The sequence below is a fragment of the Aythya ferina genome (genome assembly GCF_964211825.1).
Source record: "Aythya ferina genome assembly, chromosome: 1".
NCBI classification, from domain to species: Eukaryota; Metazoa; Chordata; class Aves; order Anseriformes; family Anatidae; genus Aythya; species Aythya ferina.
In genome coordinates, this window is record NC_140296.1 from 130,061,541 (window position 1) to 130,080,590 (window position 19,050).

At 38.9% G+C, this 19,050-nt stretch overlaps 1 protein-coding gene across 25 annotated transcripts in view; it reads left to right on the top strand.

The window, feature by feature from the left end:
* The window catches only part of SOX5 (SRY-box transcription factor 5), a 650,695-nt gene that overhangs the window by 590,517 nt on the left and 41,128 nt on the right, over window positions 1–19,050 (top strand). For all 25 annotated transcript variants that reach the window (XM_084509197.1, XM_084509199.1, XM_084509212.1 and 22 more), the window contains one exon: window positions 45–191. In XM_084509197.1, the coding sequence (XP_084365323.1) occupies window positions 45–191 (147 nt within the window). The remainder of the gene's footprint in view (window positions 1–44; window positions 192–19,050) is intronic.

Below are 19,050 nucleotides of genomic sequence, written 5' to 3' on the forward strand. Positions count from 1 at the left end.
CTCTTTTCCTCGTGTGTGTTTTCTTCGTTTGTTTATTTTTACAGCAGTTGTATGCTGCCCAACTTGCTGCAATGCAAGTGTCTCCGGGAGGCAAGATACCTGGCATACCGCAGGGTAACCTTGGTGCTGCTGTATCGCCTACCAGCATCCACACAGACAAGAGCACAAACAGCCCTCCACCCAAAAGCAAGGTACTGTACCAGGCCTGGCGGCACAGCAATCCTGACAATGTTGATACTTGCATGTATGTTTTTTTTTTGTTGTCTGTGTGCCTCTCAGTTTTAGGCAGCTTTGTTTTCGTGATACCTCTGTGAAATGATTGTATTCTTGGTGGGTTCCTTTGCAGTGCCCTAGCTATAATACTGTTTTTTCCTCCATCTTCAGTAAAGGGTAGTGGGTGGAGGTGACAGCCCTCCTGTGCCAGCCCACAACTGTCATTTCCTTTCAGGGCACTAAATCGTGGTCAGATTAGCAATCTGGAAAGCAGTGAGGCATCCTGGGGCCCACTGAGAGTTTATGGAGGAACCAGTCTCCAAAGCAATGTGTGTTGTGTTGTGTTGTGTTGTGTTGTGTTGTGTTGTGTTGTGTTGTGTTGTGTTGTGTTGTGTTGTGTTGTAGACCACGCTGGGATCTGTTCATAAAAGGTCTGATGAGTAGTCTTGGCCATAGCTGGGCAATTAGGTCTGCACTCATTGAAGAGGTCAAGGTAGCAGCTTGCAGTCACATCTGTGTAATGCTGCCAGTGCATGACCAGTTAGAGAAAGAAAAAGACACAGTATGTCCAGTGGAAGAAGATATGCTCAGCATAAGCCACAGCCGAGCAAAATTAACCAGTCAAAACTGAATGGCACTTTTTAGTTATTGCAAACCAGCTAGGCAGAATTCAGTTAAGGAATGTGGAGAAGCAGCAGTCCCATTTGGGTGACAGCAAGAGCTTGATAAAAATGTGCTCTTTCTTTTTGTTAGTGTCCTCTAGCATGCTGTCCATGTCCTTTATTGTGTTGGAAAAGATTCCTTGAATTGACAATGGTGCCTTGTTTTTTACTGTAACAGTAAAGCAGCACACATTAAAAATAATCAGACGAATAAATAATACCATTGTCAACTCAGTGAGATACATGTCCAAAGGATAAAATAGATGGTGTGGAACCAGTGGTTGTTGTGTTAATGAATCAAGCTTTAGGTCTGTGTTTTCTGCCTTCTCTCCTCAGTAAAGACTTTCTGGCTTCTCAAAGTTTACCCTTGGCTTGGCTTCTTCTTTTGTGTACTGTAGAGCTAGGATCACAAAGCCATGCAGTGCCTGATGATACTTTTTTTTTTTTCCCCCACAAACGTTGTGTCTATGGTTAACAAGAGATTTTTGTGTGTTTTACAAGGGGAGCTTGTGTGTGGCTAGTGGCTTGCTAGATCCACTACACTTAAAAGCCCTATGTTGATTTTGGATCTTTGTGCACAAGTAGAATGTCTGGTGAGATCTAAGGGGGTGCAGTGTTTATTTTGTGGCAATTGTGGAATTACAAGGCCTGCCATATCTACTGGTAACATCAAGCACAACCGTCTTACTGGCAGCTGTCAAGATCAGCCCTTGTGTTTTATTGCTTTTTCATATTTGTAGGTGTTCCAGTGCCTTTGGCTTGCAGTCCTGTAGGACACAAACATAACTTATTTGCAAATAGCGAAAAAAAAAAGAGTGGGCCACAAGGAAAGGAAGGGGGCTCCAAAAGGCTGTAAAATTGTGCAGCATGAGCCCTGTGATGCATGCTGTTTTCAATCTGCTGTGTGCCAGTTGGAAGCTCAGAGAGAGAGCGAGAGAAAGAGAAAGGATAATGCTGAGAAATGATAGAGTGGCTGTGACCTCCAAGCTCAGCCTGGAAATCCAAGACATTGATTTCACTTAGCATTCCTGCTGAGAAATCCGGCGGAGTTCAGTTGTAATAAAAGAACAAGATTCTGTTCTAATGGTAATGGCGTATGACAGACATACCACTTTGTCTGTCCTCAGCACCAGAGAGAGGAGAATTGGAGAAAGGTCACCTGACCCGCCTGTGGTGTTGTGCGAATGCTATACTGAGCTTTGAACTCCAGCCTAGAAGCACAATTATTTATAATACTAAATGATAAAGGAACCTTTATAGAGCCTACAGTAATTAGAATAAAGCTTATACAATAGTGCAGTGGCCTGGCTCGGAAAACACGCTGGCAAATCCCTTGTAGTGTCAGAAACTGAAGCTTATATGTTGAAACTAAACACCTCTGTTTGTGTCTGTGTGGACCCTCCTTGGCTTTTTCAGAGCTTGTTTGTGTTCAACATTTTCACAAATATATTGTTTGATATATTTCTAAATTAATACATATTTTTAGCTGCTGTCAGGGTGTATCTGTCTGAATTTCAGAGCCTTTTCTTTTTTTTTAACCCCCAGCAGCAACTTGGTTCATGAGGTTAGTTCTTGGTAGTCTTTCTCACTGTTACTGCATGTCAGATCTCCACAGATGAACAGTTAATGCCTTAGACAAGCTTTCGATAGATTCTGTTTGCTGAATTTTTATTTTCAACCCACAGTTTATATTGGCACAGCTTTGGAAATACACTGAAGTGTTTAGAGACAAGGAGACAGCCTTACCTGAGAGTGTGTCAAGCTCCTGGCAAACATCTAGGTCACTTCTGAAAAGCTATGTTTTTTCCTTCTTGTATAGTGTTAAAGTTAGTGTGCTGCTCTTTGCAAGGATTCTTCAAAGTCGGCTTCAGCAGCAGATGGAACAACTGCTGGCTCTAGAAATGCTGAGAAGCATCAGAGGGAGTTTGCCAAGGATCATCCTTTAAATCTAGTAAGACTTCAACACATCCCTGAAACTCCTCTAAGACCTTGGCAACTCCCATTTTGGCAAACCTTTTATCAGTGGCCCTCACCAGTGTTTGAACATTGTGCTGGCCAGACTAACCTGGCATCTTCTGTTGTCTCACTCGCCTTTCAGCAGATGTGACCTGGAATGGTCAAATTCACTTCCTAGGTTTCTGTACTATAACTTTTAGGAAACCATAGAGATGCCATTATGCTGTGCTGTACACATTCTGTCAAGTTTTGGTTAGGAAACTGAGCTGGTGTCATACATTCTTCCAAGAAGAATCTCAGTGCCAGAAAAATTGATTTAAGAAACAGAGCTAGTGGAGCCTGTCCAAAAGAAAATGCGTGCGTCTTGCGGAAATGGATTTTAACACAGCTTCTTCTTGAGCAGTTTTAAAAACAGCCGGTATGCTAATCATACCATTCAAATTTACCAAGGCCTCCTCCACAACCCATTTGAAAGGCAACTGTCTTTTAAGTTTGCCAAATTGTGCTGGATTTCCAAAGTCTGTCTTAAGCACATTTTGCATTTGATCCTGTAAATGCTTGCATGCTGCTCAGCTGGGTGTTCAAGATTGTTACATGCTCCCAAATAAGTAGAAGAGGATGGGCACAGGTGAAGATAAAAAGTAGGCAGAATAGCTTAACCAGCCAATCTTGTGATTACTTTCAATCCTCTTGCTTGTACAAGACCACCCAAGAGGGGTTAAAAAAGCCCACAGTGTTGTAAAGAATATGTTTATCTGAACGGTGACCCCTACCGCGGTACCAGGATCCTCACTAAGTGGCATCTTCATTGTCATCAGGTGAGGTCATCATGCTCTTGAATAAGCACAGCAATATCACCCTCACTTGTAAACAGTCAGGGCTCTGTTCAATCCTGCTTTTGTTCCATGCTTTTTATGTTGCACATTTAAATATAGCATCTAGTGCTTATGTGATGTAATATCCTAGCCCTTTCCATGTAACCTTTCAAGTACAGTAATTCTGGAGTGAATTTTCAATGTAGCTTATAAATGTAGCTAAATGATTCCCAGTATTTAATGGAGCACAGTGTATTGTCTGTAGCATCTGCTGAAAACCAGGAGCAATTCAGTGTGAAATGTGACAGGAGAGAATTCCTGGGCAAATTTCTTTTAACCTTGTTATGACCTCAGCCCTAACCCTACTCACAGTTGTGTCTCCATCAATGGCAACAGCACACGGATTGTCCAAATCAGTTTTTTTATTCTTTTCAAATACTTCTGGCAGTGATGTTACTATTTGCTCAGCAGTAGCACCTGGGAGTTGTGACAAGGAAAGGAAATGTGTTTCAGACAAGCCAGAAACAGCACTAAGCAGTTGGATATACGCAATCAGATTCTCCTCGGCTACAATATCCAGACTAATATCAGTATGAATCCTTAACCAAAGATGTTTTTTTTTCACATTATCTGATCCCTCTGATCACCTAAGTAAACACTGGTTTGAAAATTTTTTATGTCACCTATGGTCAGCAATAGAATCTCATTTGAAAGACTTGGAGCTTGCCCCTCTACCACAGCACAGACTGGTCTTCAAATGGCCAGAGATTCTCCAGGGGAAGTTCTAATTTGAGGAATATCTTCTGGCAATGCTACAGTTGCTGCTACATGCACCAGCTGCCTCTTGCATCCTGCTTATAGTGTAGGAAGGATAGAAAAGGGGCCTACAGTGTGCTTATTACTCCATTCTCACCCAGACAAGGCAAGCCTGGGTATGAAACTGCAACTGAGTCACTGTTGAGTTTCTTACCAACTACGTCCGACACCAGGGACAAAATAAAGAACAGGAATGTTTGGATATGGGACTGCTAATTCAGACACACCACAGGCTATGTTATTAAGAAAAATAAGAAAACTATTCACTATGGGGAGCTGTTAGGAGATTTTTCTGTCCCAGTCAAAACTGGTGAGACTGTACTTTCCAGTTTCAGTGGGAAAGCTCTCTTGACTGAGGAAAAAAAATATGAAAAAAAAAAAAATTAAAAGGAGGGAAAAAGAACATGTCCCTAAAATTGCCTACTAATAAAAACGTCCATCTAGATGATATTTCTGATTCTACTTCATACAAACTGTTGACTTGAACTTCATTTTAGGTGATTACCCTAAGCAGCCCTGTTAGTTGAGTATATCTGTCTCACTTTCTCTCAGTTCTCTCTTTCATATGGTAATGTAGAATGTCAAAATTCATCCTGGGGAGATCTTGGGGAAAAAAAAATAAAATAGGCTCTGTTATGTACATAGCTGCATTGGCTTGCTTGCCACATGGAGCTATGACTGTTTCAGGAGTCTAGCCAATATGGCTAGACATACAAATTCCTTGTACCCTCACAGTTTCCATTTCTGATCACATTGTTTTTCATGATTGAGTATATTAAAGGAAAGTATTTAATTTCAGTTCTAGAGATGATAGATAGGTTGCTGTTCAAATGAAGAAGGACATCAGTGTTTCCTCTTCCTAACATTTCTTTTTATTTAATGTAATCAAGTATTTTTGGAAATATGAGCTAATAGTTCTTCACAGCACTGTGAAGTAGTTCAGGTGTAGGGGCAGACAGCTGTGTCTTTATAAGAAGACTGATCATTTCTGTGTACAGGTGATCGAATGGTGTGACTGTTTGTGTTAGATGGGACAAAACTCTTTTTCTTGTCTGCAAAGTGCTGGAGAGGAGAGGAACAACCTGTCTGAAAGTAACCCATTGCACACATTACGTCTTGTATACTAAAAGCAATTACTGTCCTCCATATTAGTTGAAGAGCTCAGCAGCTGCTGAATGCATATCCAAGCAGCAGGAAATTAAGGCATTCTTACTTTCTGTAAAGGGAGTACTGGGGTATTTCAGAGTGAAGAACAAGAGTTATCATTAAAGTAATGTAAGATGCACCATTTCTGCTACAATGGAAGGGCTATGTTTACAAAAGTTTTATCTCCAAGATTTGCAAGGCTCTCTTATTTTTGAGAATTTATGGTCTGGACATAATTCTTTATACACCAGTGATTAAAAATAAAACCCACCTTGCAAATGGATGTATTAAGCTTTTCAGCACCAGAATAGTGGTTAGTGATAGAATATTATCTATAACTACATTCAAAGCATTATTCAGTGCTTGCATTTCTCAATCCATTTGTCAGTCCATCGAACAGGTTAGAATAGCTGCAGGATAATTAAGGAAAAGTTTATGGTATGGATGCAGTGATGTATAGGGAGCTGGAAACCTCATCTGCCTTATCTGTGCTAAGCTACTTGGTGCTGTGCTACTTCTTTAGCATCTGTGTCCATTCTTAATGTAGAGTTTGTAGCTAATTATCTCTTTACCTGGAAGCTTTTTTCCTTTGCTGCCCATGCTTTTAATCCCAAATAGCAAAATACAGAGCTGGTGACAGAATCTTTGAGGCTATTCTCCTCTTCTTTGCTCTGCTTTCTATACACAACATCCAGGCATATAAACAATGACTTTTTAAACCATTTGCCAGAGCACAATGAAGTGATGTGTGTTAATGGAACTTCTTAAGATGCTCTTCTAAAATAGCGAGTATGTTCTGAACAATAAAAACAGTGTTAATAGCAGTATCTAAAAGGCAGCAGCAGTAACAGTAGGGACTTGCACAGCATTCTCTCTGCCTTCCAACCCTCCCTACTTTCCTTAAAATAAATCAAATACATAGAGGGGCTTCTAGGATGCTTTTTCAGATTAACTCTCCACAGCTCTGTTTCCTGATATCATGTCTCTCTGGTTGGAGCCTGTCTCTCAAGCAGAGTTGCCAGCCAGTCAGCCCTTGTCAGACTCAGTGGGCGCTTTTTATAAAGAAAACTCAGAAGAAAACATAACAAAGAGAAAAGGGGGGAGGAAAAAACTCTGAAATCTGTGCTTGCAAAACAAAAGCGAGCCACACAAATTAAGCAATACTGCGGCATTTCTGAAAGAGATCTTCAGAAATCAGACGGGGAACAACAGAGATGTAAAGCAAAATGGTAATGACAGACATGCAATGTGTGCTTCTTACTAGTTCATTGCTGTTCTTTGCTGCTAGTGCCTTCCTTTAGCTGGTATGAATAAATAAAGCATCCACTTTCTTCCAAGTGGGAAAGTTGGGTGGTAGAAGGGTAGCAGGTAGTAGTTTTTACTGTTTTTGGTTAAATGAACCACAGCAGTGGCTTAACACTGAAGACCTAGGTATTACACCATGCACTGTTACTTTCAGCCCATGTCCGTTTCAGAATCCCTCAGTGTTCAAGAGCGCTGGAACCTGACATTTGGTTTCAGCTTTGTGTCTTATTCTGTTACTTAGAAAACATTGACTCCCGGTGAAGCTGTATGACAGAGCTACCCATTTAGTGTCACTTGGAACAAAGGACCTGAATGAGAAAGAGCAGCATTTTGCAAGAAGAGACAGGGGAGTCCCAAACAAGAAAATACTGTCACAGATCTGAGCATTTTTTTTGGTAGCATTTTTTAATGCTACCAAGATGGCTGTTGAGTTGATGTTGCCAGTTGGTCAAGCCATCCTAAAAACAACAGTAAAAGGGTTTAAGGAGAGTGTAAAATCTGGAGCTGCATAATGTAACAGAGCAAAGTTCGATTTTTCAAGTTGTGGTGTTTTTTGTTAGTCATCCTCACCTTTTGGGCGCTTTCATTCAGTGGGAACAGTTGGAAACTACTTAGGAGAGGTTCTTTCTGCTATGGAAATGGAACCAACCATGAGGAGAAATATGAGAAGTTCATCTTGGGATGCAGCATTCTTCTCTAGTGGCTGTCAGGTATTGCAGTGGACATCTTTTACAGCACAGCAAAGATGAAGGATCAATACCAGCTCTAAGTTAAACATAGGTAACAAAACCAGCCAGTATATAGTATCATGTTAATTTCTAGTTCCCTTCATAATATGAAATTCAAATAAAGTAGAAGTCAAAAGTCCTTTATTCCAGAGAATTATTTTTCTAGAATCTGTGCTGTTAGATTCTATAAATCAAGAAATATGTTTATTCCAGGATCACATATGCAAAAAAATAGCACTGTAGCCATGTACTGACTTCATGGATTAGAAGACAGCTTGAAATGGAGCAGAGGACTCTGCTTCTACCAGGTCTTTTTAGAAGGAAACCAGGTACTTCACTTAAGGAATGAAATCTTTCACAGCTTCAGCTGTATTTGGGTATTTTGTAGTACGGTTTATAATTGAAAGTAAAGTACATAGGCTTCTTTGACAGGGATGTGTACTGGACAGCAGTGTAGCCATCTTTTACCAAATAAAGAACTTCTTTTCAACATAGACAGTAAGTTTCTGAGGTGAATGACTCAAATTCTAATATGATCATTCAAGCAGCCTCTAGAAGTTCCTTGCTTTGTCTGCAGAGGAGTGGTTTTCTTCCATGTCACATACTAGATTTGAAATTAGATCCTCTTGACACATTCCAGCAGAATGCAATTCAAACTAAGCATCAAAGAAATAAATTTTGTGGTAAGTATTCCTGTACCCAGTGTTGATTGATCACCATTTAACAAGGGAGCTCGACAACTTCTTTCTTTTTTTATTTTTATTTAATCTAAAACATTTTAATCTGTAATGTTAGCTGTAGATAGCTGAAGAGAAACAACATGAACGGCAGAATGATGAAGGAATCCATTTTATTTTCAAAGAGGCAGTTTCTCATAGGTTAGTGTTAACTCTAAAATTGTATGAAGTGCTTGGCAAATATTTCACTGAAGTTTCTGAGAACAACACATTTGTTGTACAAAATACATTTTGAATTATGTAGTCTAAAATGAAATGGTAGGAGCTGGGATTTCAGAGAAATTGTGTGTAAATTGACACTTTAGTGTACTCATTTAACAGGGCAGTATAATTACATCTTGTGATTTTATAATGGACAGTTCCCTTCGAGTCCAAGCTCCTGGAATCATGTGAGTATGTAAGAACCCCATTTAAACAAAAAGCTTCAGGCTGTCATGGCTGAAACTTATAGTTTGATATGTATTTCGAAGGCTTAGAAAGCAGCTACCAAATAAAATGAATTTATAAGTTATTATTTTAATCAAGTGACATCAGTTTTCAGTCCAAAATCATAGAAGACTTCATGTTGGCCACTCTACTAAGGCATAACCATTTCTCAGCAAAATTATGCTTGCTACCATAGGATATCCTGGTGAAAATGCTTAAGTAGTGTCCAGAGAAAACATTTGAGAGCATCCAAGGAACATTAAAGACAGGCAAATGGAGGCAACAAGCCTTTTTTTAAAATTATTTTTTTATTATTTTTTTAATGTAATTTGACTGGAACTAATACAGGAAACCAGTTAGAAAATTTTGATCTCAATCATGTGCCTTTATTCACTAATGATGCCAAATGGCAAATTCAAATGTGTACTTTTAGTACTAATGAATTAGTTTAGTTTCTGTTCATTTATTTCATTTCAGTTGCTACATTTTTCCTTGCTGCTTTTAAAGGATAGATAACCTAATGCCATGACTGGCATCTCTGGAAAAGAAAAAATATTTTAATTAAATTAAATTAAATTAAAAAATATTTTATTAAAATATTTTATATTATTTATATTAAAATATTAATATTTTAATAAAAGATTGTTCAGTATGTTGACATGCTGAGCTCATGGAGAAGAAGACCTTGTCTCTTACAGTTTCTCAATTTTCAATCATGATGTTACAGAAAGAATATAACTTGGAATGGTTCATAAGTTATTAGTTCTTAAACTTCTTTTGAGCAGATGTGCCAACACCTGCTAGTAGATTTAAAAGAAGGGGCCACTTCTAAGGGCTAAGTGTGTACAGAGATGTAACACATGGGTTCATGCAGGCTTTCAGCTGACATGCCAGGCAGTGACACGTCACGTCATGAATCAGCCACATCGAGTTACATGATTTCAGGCTAACAGAACACAACAGGAGTTATACAGAAACAAACACAACTCAATGTGACATATCCACGGGAAAACTGGCAGAAAAAGCTTCTTAAAATTGAGTTTCAGGGGTACATTTATTCCTCTCCAAAATGCTCCAGAGAAAACTATGAAGCAGTGTAGCAACAAAGAAAAGCATGTAGTAACAGAATTACTGAAGTCGTTTTAATTCAGTGTCTGATTAGAAAGAAAACACATATATATAACAATTCTGGAGAGTGTTTTTTTATGTCACATTCTTGTGAATTTCTGTTTTTCCAAAGGTAGCTCTCTCAGGGTTGCAGTCATTCCAGGTCAGTGATTATTTTTATCTTTAGCCATGCTAAGAGCTGTATAGACTTCAGGTTACTGCTGTAAGTTAATATATTTTGAGTTGAGCTCTTGGTTGCCTCAGTAAATCTTGAGTCCTTCCAGTCTGAACTCTGTTGCTTTTTCTACTTTACTTATGGATCAGAGTGACCCCTTTGTGCCTGTTTCTAATACTCAGTCTTCTCTGAAATTATCCTTTATCCGTTTATGGATACTCCTATCTATCCTATTCTAATGTCCACTGAAAAGAGTCAGCAATTAAAACACTGGGATAAATTTATTAATTTGTTTGCTTATTATTCATTATAAATGTGTGGATAGCCTGTGCTTTCAGTATTCTCTATAAAAGGCACAGACCTAATTCAGGGTCAGAGAAATTCAACACATACATTTGGCTGAGAAATACATGTCAAGTAGCATTTCATTTGTGATACCAGAAGTTAAAATGGTGTCACATGACTGTTTGCCCACTACATTTCATGTCTGGATTTACAGTTCTTCATTTCACAGCCTCAGTAATACAAATTTCTCTACACAAAGTGAGTCCTCCCAGTGAAGTGCAGCTCATAAACAGGATGATGTGGTGGTGTAGTACCTGGGAGATCCACCAATGTACCAAACAAGTTAAATATACAGGGGCTAGTGTGTGAAAAAAAATGACAATCATGACATTTTGGCTAGCCAAAATTAGCTAGTGAGAAAATAGCACAGATATTCCAAGGCCTATAGGCCAGAACAAATTGAATAGATACTTTTCTTCTGACTTCATTTTTAAACAAGCAAGATGTTCCAATAGTTCCAGAAGTAGCGAAGCCAGGTTTTGTTTGCGAAGTCTCACAGTGCTTAGACAGGCTGGAGACACTGTACCTCTCTTTGGGGGATTCCCTGATGTCTGTTAGAACATGAGTAAGCATTGGAGGCTTCTCCTGAGGTGAGAAGCTTGGAGCGTCCCCTTTTCCCACCCCACTGTATCTTCACACAAATTATATGGGACCTTTGAGGACTTCATTCTTTATCAAACCTGATGAACACTGGCCCGTGCTCTCAAAATACCCATAGAGATGAAGGCTGCCAAACATGCATATATGCACACTGACCTTACGTGTACACCCACACACATGCAACCCCCCTAATTTTGAGGCCGAAAGTAATCCCAAAGTTGGACAACTCTCAAGGGTTTTACAGGCATGACAGCTAAAATTTCAAGTAGATTCAGGATGTCTTGCTACTTGCTTTTCCTGTGCTGCTGTTCTTCATCCCCACGTGATCACAATTCAGTGCTGGGTTGAAGGATTCCCATGATAGTATCATTTGGGACTCACTTTGTAAATTGCTGTGGGCTCAAACAGAAGAAGATAACACTATATAAATATGTTGTTACTGGTGAAGCAATGAAATTATCTTATACTTACCAAGTATGCTAGTGTCTTGTCTTGATCATAATTAATCGGTGATATACACGTTGAGTCAGTGCTCTAGGATTCGTGCCCAGAATAAGTCACAAAACATAGCAGTATGGGAGAAAAGGGAGGGGGAGAAGGTCTCTTTTTTTTCCTCCTTTTCTTTCTTCTGGGTAAGATAAAAACTGCCCAGAGCTGGCCCTCTTCAGAAATAGTGAATCAGCCTCTTGGAAATTTTTTTAAGATGTCAACTTTCCTTTCATATACTTCTGTGAAGACAAAGAATGTTTTAACATCTGTATTGAAGTTATCATTAAAATAAAAGGAGATCTGTAGACATCAGCTATAAATCATCAAGAAATAGCTTGTGGGTAACCTTAGACACAAATGAACCTACTTGAAATGAGCTAGGGCTGGATTCATTGCCTTTAGTGAAGCCAGTAGGTGGACTAAGGTCCCCTCTCCCCTTTTGCTTCTCCCCTCTCCTCCCCCCGCCTTTCCATATCTTTCAGTGTTAGCTTCTGGGAGGTGAATGTGTTCTGGCTGAGTGATGGAAATGCATTTGGATGTGTTCTTAAATAGACATTTGTTTTATGTCTGAAAAGAATAGGCCAATCTTAACAGTGTGATGCTGGGGCTATTTGAAAGGTATTTTTTAAGGCAGTTGTCTTCTTTCAGCTTTACAAAAACTATTTTAACCAATTGTTTAGGTTTGAGGAACAGCATGGAATATCTATTGTGTAGAGATGCATGCATGTTCTACAGAATTAACAAGAAAATGGTATACAAAAATCTGCCTAATTTTACATAATAGATTTTTGGCATTCTTGTGATCTGACTTCAAATCCATGCTGAGTTTCTACAGTATAACAGAAATTCTAGTTAGCAGTTGTTAATTTTAATTTCTAAGATGCTAGGTTTTAAAAGGAGCTGAAAGTGTTCAGCATCTCATGGGGACAAACTATGAGTCTTACTAATGAATCCAGCAATTAGTGGTTCATTGTGCCTGCCAGCAATTTGGCCCTGATATCAGTCCTGATGGTGATTTCATTTTTGCTGTTGTGAATCAGGAATAGGATCTGAAGTCTATTCACCAAGGGGGGCTCAGTACTTCTTCAACACTGTTCTGCTTGTAATCTGCATTCAGTACTGACAGCAGCAAACAAAAAAAAGGAAGTACAATATATTTCAATTTTAATTATGATTATTATGGTTGATTAATATGTTCATTGGGATAATTATATAACATCAATAGTACTTATTAAATTTAAAGGGTTTTAAATGGTAGTGTCCCTATGCAGTTAGATAAACATATATATGGTGTATGCCCACTTTGCATAGAAGAAACCCTTTTCATAGATGAAAGGATGTATTTCTCCAATCATATAAATAGAGAATTGAAACAAAAGAGGTGGCCCTTTACTTTCTGTAGGCATTTGCATGACTGCAAAACACTGACATTTATGTTTGGTAATATTCTATGATAACTTTTCAAAGATTTCAGTGACCATGTGCAGAATAAGATTAGATAATGAGTGACTCATTCAAGTTCACAGAGAAAGTTTGTTGAAAAACCAGGAATTGAACCCAAGTCTCTTTGGGTCCCTGTGCATGACTCAAGTAGTAAGCAAAAAAAAAACATGAGTATGGCATAAGAATAGGAATGACCCTTCCGAGAAGTGAACTCTCAAGTAGTTAAATCCCACATATGTGATTATGAGTGTGATATAAATATTAAACAAATCTTGTTTTTGTGTGAGTGCAGTACTCCATGATGGAGCATGTGTTTGCTTTGAACATTCCTTACAGTACATCAAACTCCCTCCAGTTTCTGGAACTGCTGATTAGATTTCATCTTACTGCTAAAAGGAGGTGAAATGAAAAAATACCCAGCAAGGCAGAGTTGTAAAATCATTTTGATTTTAGTGATCTGGGATGTTGTTAATAGCATGCAAGTATTAAAGACAGATGAATTTTGTGTTGATAGTTTCCCTTTGAAAAGCTATTAGTTTGAAAAACAAGTTGTCAGGCAGGTCATATCTGCAGTTACAAAACATATTTTGACATTTTTCATACAGCTGTATGTATCTATAAATGAAAACAGTGCATTTTATCTTTGCACTGCTTATTTGTAGTGCTGCATATGTTGCTGCCTCTTGGTGAAAAATCCACCTAGACTACATAGAGATAACCAAAGTCAGAGAAGGCACAGGTGGTTTTTGAAAAAGAAATTCTTAGCCCACTGTCAGTTGTCCAAGATGTTTGAAATCTCTTTTATTTCAAGCTTTTTTGACTTGTTTCTTCTAAAGTTTTCAACAGCTGTTTTTTTTTGTTTTGTTTTGTTTTGTTTTGTTCTGTTTTGTCTTTTTTTTCCCCCTGAATCTTACAATCCATGCAGCATTTTTACTTCTCCTGCCTGACCACAGCAGGAGGAGGGGGCTGTTGCTAATTTGTTTTGATACGGTACGCTTTGGTCTGTATTCTTTTTGAAATTAATTCCTTTTGCAGGTGTGGGGTTAGAGGTGGTGGTGTGCTCCCAGCGAAGGTGTCATCCACCACAGAGAGGAGGTGGGAGGCTTTGATCAGTGTGGCTTCTGTTTTCTTGTTGTTCATTTAAAATGTACCAGTTTGTAATGCTGTTTGGCTTTGCAGGTCCTTGTTTTATTTCCTTCCAAGTCCTTCCCCATCCTTTCAGGTTTTGTTGTTTTCATTGCTGTTCATTCCGCTTAACATTTACTGGGGATTATTTGCTGGAAGGTGATGACTCCAAGTTCAATTTAGGCAGCAAACAAAATCTAGTCTAATGTCTATTTCTGTTTTTTAAACAGCCTTTTTATGGGTGGGACATTATTAAGGACAGGATACCACATGTTGAGGCTTCTGGGTTTTATAAGGACAGAATTCTGTAGCAAGGACTTAAAAATCCAACCAAGACCCAAGCTACAAGGCATCATGCATGCTTCAGTGCAGGGGCTACTTCAGTTTCTACCCAGCACGAGTTCAGGAATACATACCACAGATCAAACCATCTGACAGCTGTCTACTTTTTCTTGCAACTTCTTCTGAAGCACCTCGATGTATGGGGGAAGTTCAAGAAAGTATCCAAAAACCAAAGCAAGCAATAAACAAAAAACAGCCCACCACCAAATATTGGCCTGAATTAGAGTGGCAATTCTTCCATTTTTCCTTGTGACTCAGCTGTTTACTCACTGTGTGAGATTAGACAAATCGCTTAGCCACTTTGTGCCTTTTTCTTCTCATTTGTAAAATAAAGCAGAAGCTGTCAGAGTAATTATGAGCTTTAATTAATTAATATTCGTTTCAAGCACTGGAGAAGTGATTTTTTCCCTCTTGCCATGTATTTCAGTGGGGGCACTTTGGAAGAAATGTCGTGTTTAGGAAAAACTTTTCTCCTCTTGTCCCCTGCAACTCCATGATTCTCTTTAATGGTTTTTACTTCTGGTGAAGTAATGTACATGGTTAAAACCATGAAAAATTAGTTGTTGGCTTTCCCTGAAGATTTGCAGTGTCTGTGTTGGTCCTTGCTGACCCATGCCTAAGTCACTCTTCCTGCTTAGTGGCTGACTTGAGGCATCTTAGAGAAGCACTTCATTATTAGCATTATACCAAATAGAGAGGTACAGCAGTGATGTGAGAAGAACAGCTGGAAAATAATTATTAGAAGCAAAAAGCTAACTAAAGAACCCAAATTTGTCCTGAAGTCTGGACTAGCAGAATTTCAAATGGCCTGTCTTTCTCTTCATTGACTCTTGTATCTTTAGTCAATATGGACCCTTCTCACAAGCTTTGCTGAAGTTTTTTGTTGTGTTGTTGTTGTTGTTTTGTATATGAGGCTACTGAGTTAAATTTTCACTCACTCAGAGATGCAGAAAAAGAAGGAGCTTTTCACTGTGAGGTGCAAGCAAATGCTGAAAGCCCTTTGTTTGTGCAGTTTTGGTTCATGCTGTACTGAAAATCCATGCACTGAGTCCTGAGCAGCTCTCACTTCAGCTTGTTTTGACCTAGAGGAAGAGCAAGTGCTCAAACAGCAGAATAGTATCAGTAGAAGTAAGCCAGTTATTTTTGTATGGATGAAAATGAATGTTTGAAGTTCGGATCTGATTTGGAATAAGCATCCATAAGTCATCAGGTTTATCTAGAGGTGTAACTGAAAACTCATGATCAAGCAAAAATAGCCCAGAAATTTCATACCAACCGCTTTCCTCAAACACATTGTGCTGTTTGTCTGTGGAGATTACCAGGAGACTTCACAAGGATGGTAGGTGTTTTGGCAGTCCAAGGCAAGCCAGAAGCTGCAAGTATGGTTTGGAGGATGCTTCTCTGAGGATTTTAGAAACTAAATGAATGATTTTTGAGTAAACACAAGTCTTCTCATTTTGCTAAGTTTTGTTCCCTGATGTATTCTGTTGGCCAAACAGCCTGCCTTGAGCTCCAGGAGACCCCAAAAGACTAGGTCCCAGTGTAGTACTTGTCTTTCCTGAGAAGTTTTTGGAGTTGCTTTTAGTGTTCTGTGTGCACAGTCCTGTCCAGATGGTATGCAATATCTAGATCACGGTTGGGTGTAGACTTCAAGGAGGAGTTACATAGCTCCCTACACAGATCTGGGGTTTAGGCTGCTCTGCAGCTGAAACTGCCCCCACACTCTTCCACATCTGAGGTAACTGGAGGACTAAAGTGATCCTAAGCTTATTTGGCATTTGGTCCTCTGTTATTTCTGCATCTGTATTCTGTGGATCAGAGAATAGGGTGATAATTACAAAGTAATCACTGTACAGAACAAAAGGTTGTGGGGAACAGAGGGAAACGTATAGCTCCTAGGGCCTTCCGTGTTTAGAGACAGGTCATTTTGCATGCTCCTCTTTTGTTCTTCCTGTGTCTGTCTGTGATCCTGTGTACAAATTCTGAAAACAACAGTACCACATACAAAGGGAAAACCACCCAACAGCTCTTTTCTTTGATGACATGTGGACTAGGCAAAATCAAAACTTGGGGTTTCCAGGGCAGCAAATTAGTGATTGTAATTGCAGACTTTCCTTTCAGTTCGTCTTCCTGTAAAGAAAATGAAAGGGGAAGAAATTAGGGATCTTTCTGAGAGGACAAAGTCTCTGGAGAATATTCTCAGTGAGAGCCCGTAGTGTTGCAGAAAAGGAATGGGAAAAACAAAACAAAACAAACAAACAAAACAACCTTGTGTCACCTGTATTACAGAACAGAACAGATGAAGTTTGTGTTCTCACACCACTTTGGCCCCTGAACAGGAGTGGAGTCTGTGCAAGAATTGTCCTGTGTATGAATCAGCATTTGGGAGTAATTTTTCCTTTAGTAGTCCCCTAAAAGAAGCAACCAATAGAACAAAACCAATGCTTCTCATAAATCCTTTGTTTTGAGTCCCATGAGTAGGAATTTTTGGGCAATATCAGTGAAGACTGGAAGCATTAACTTTGGTTGGGTAACACGTGCTAAGTCTACGATGTGTCCAGTTTCTGAGAGCAACATGTTTGAAGAACGACACTCAGCAAAGCAACACCTTAAAAAAAAGAAATTTGCTTTGAATAAATTCAGGCTGAGATGTTTCTGTATCTATCACAGAACAAAAAGTCTGTGCACTTTGCAGGACCAGGAAGGAAGGAGACAGTTTTTTCTAATATTTGCCTTTTGTCTTATCTTGTATCTTTCTTCTGTCTTATCTTGGTGCCTTTCTTGTCCTTCGTGAAAAGAGTCTGGTTGTACCTTCTATGTTTGGTGTTCAAACTCATGGGCAAGAGATACAGGAGAATAAAGTGAATTCTCTGCACCTGAAGAATAATTCTGTTGTTTTTATTATCATGTCATGACTGAGATGCCTGTTTATAAGTCTACATCTCTTTCTTTCTATGTAGTTAGAAAAATTTCCACCTTTGCAGGAAGGGACACATTATTCTTAATCAAAACTTGAGAATGTGGCAGGAGGAGGTGCAGCTGCAGATGAGCATTATCTAATTCACCCATCCTGTCATGTGAACATCCCTGCTTAATTTAATACAATTATTTCATCAGTGAGGATAATATCAGCAGCATGATTCATTTATACAACATGTTTCACAACTGCCATTACCTCTCGGCTTCTTATTATCACTATTGATAATTTCACCATGAGTGAAGAAGGAAGGGGAGGGAATGTGAAGAAAGCTGCCAGTATATTTGTGAGAGTGTGTGGACAGCTGTAGTCTGGAAGGGACAATAATGCTGAAGGATTTTATTTGCATATATGCTGTCCTACCTCTGTTTCTGTTACATGTTGGTTAGAGGGTTCTGGATGAGCAAGAGATTGAATGTATAAGCAAGCCACTGATGGGCTGCATTGTTCAGTGTGCAACAATAGCATCTTTGTCTTCTGCCCCAGACATAGCAGTGAGTGCTCTGTATTTTGCATTTCTGTTGAAATGAAGATCACAAAGAAACAGAAACAGGGTAGAGGAATGAGGCTTTGTTTCTGGTGAGGTGGTAGGTGCATTCTTTTAGAAACCCCCTCTCCGGCTCCTTATTTCTACTCATTTGGCTGTAATTTGTACTGTCAAGGTCATTTAAATAAGCAGCAAGATGTGGCAAATGTGTTCCCAGAGGTCATGAAAAGCCTCCTTAGTAGAGCATGCGAGGCTGTGCTTATGCCAGGCCATTTAAGCACATTTGTATAGCCAGTTAGATGATACACAGAGTAGTTCATAATTTTGTAATAAACCATACAACCTGGACCTTCAGTGTGTGCCACAGTGGGATGCACCGTTTGTGTTTAAATTACAGTACAATAATTCAGCAACTTTATTTGAATAGTATTCCAATCTTTAAAATATGTGAAGAGAAGTGAGATTATAAAATCCAGATTGTCTAAGTTCTTCCTCCCCACACACCTTCACACACCTTCTTTTCAGTCTCTGAGACTAGTTCATTCATCTGGGCTATTGGTCTTCTATTCAGTTCTTAGTGTTGAAATAGCACAATTTTTAAGAAGTGATTCAGAGACATTCTCAAAATCAGATTTCAGTTCCTTCTTTCTACATATTCAGTTATAAAATAACCTTTTATCTTAGGAGGCAGTAAATAGAGACAGTGTGACTGAAACATAAAAAGACATCATTTCAGCCACCTATTTGTAACACTGTTTGGCTGTGTGAGTCAGAAATTCTAAAATCTGAAACTCGCTACATTACTATATGACCATCACCAAATCTTTTCCTTTTCTCTCTCATGTTGCCTCCCATATTTTAAGCGCTTTGTGTTCATCTAGGATTGTATGTTTTCAAAGGACCATACAAACCTTATAACAGCAGTGTTATGAATACTCAACTTATCAGCAGTATTTCTACTTAAATGTTGCTTGTCAGACATTTATGTTGGGGATTTCCAATGTCTGATGCTTAAATATGAAAGCTCAAAGTTGTACAAAACCAGGTAGAATGAAGTTACAGAACTCAGCTCTTGAATATTCTGTATATCTCCCAAATTTTGGTGTAGATAAAGGATTCTTCTTTTTTCCCTCTTATGTTAGATCAGGTGAAAAAA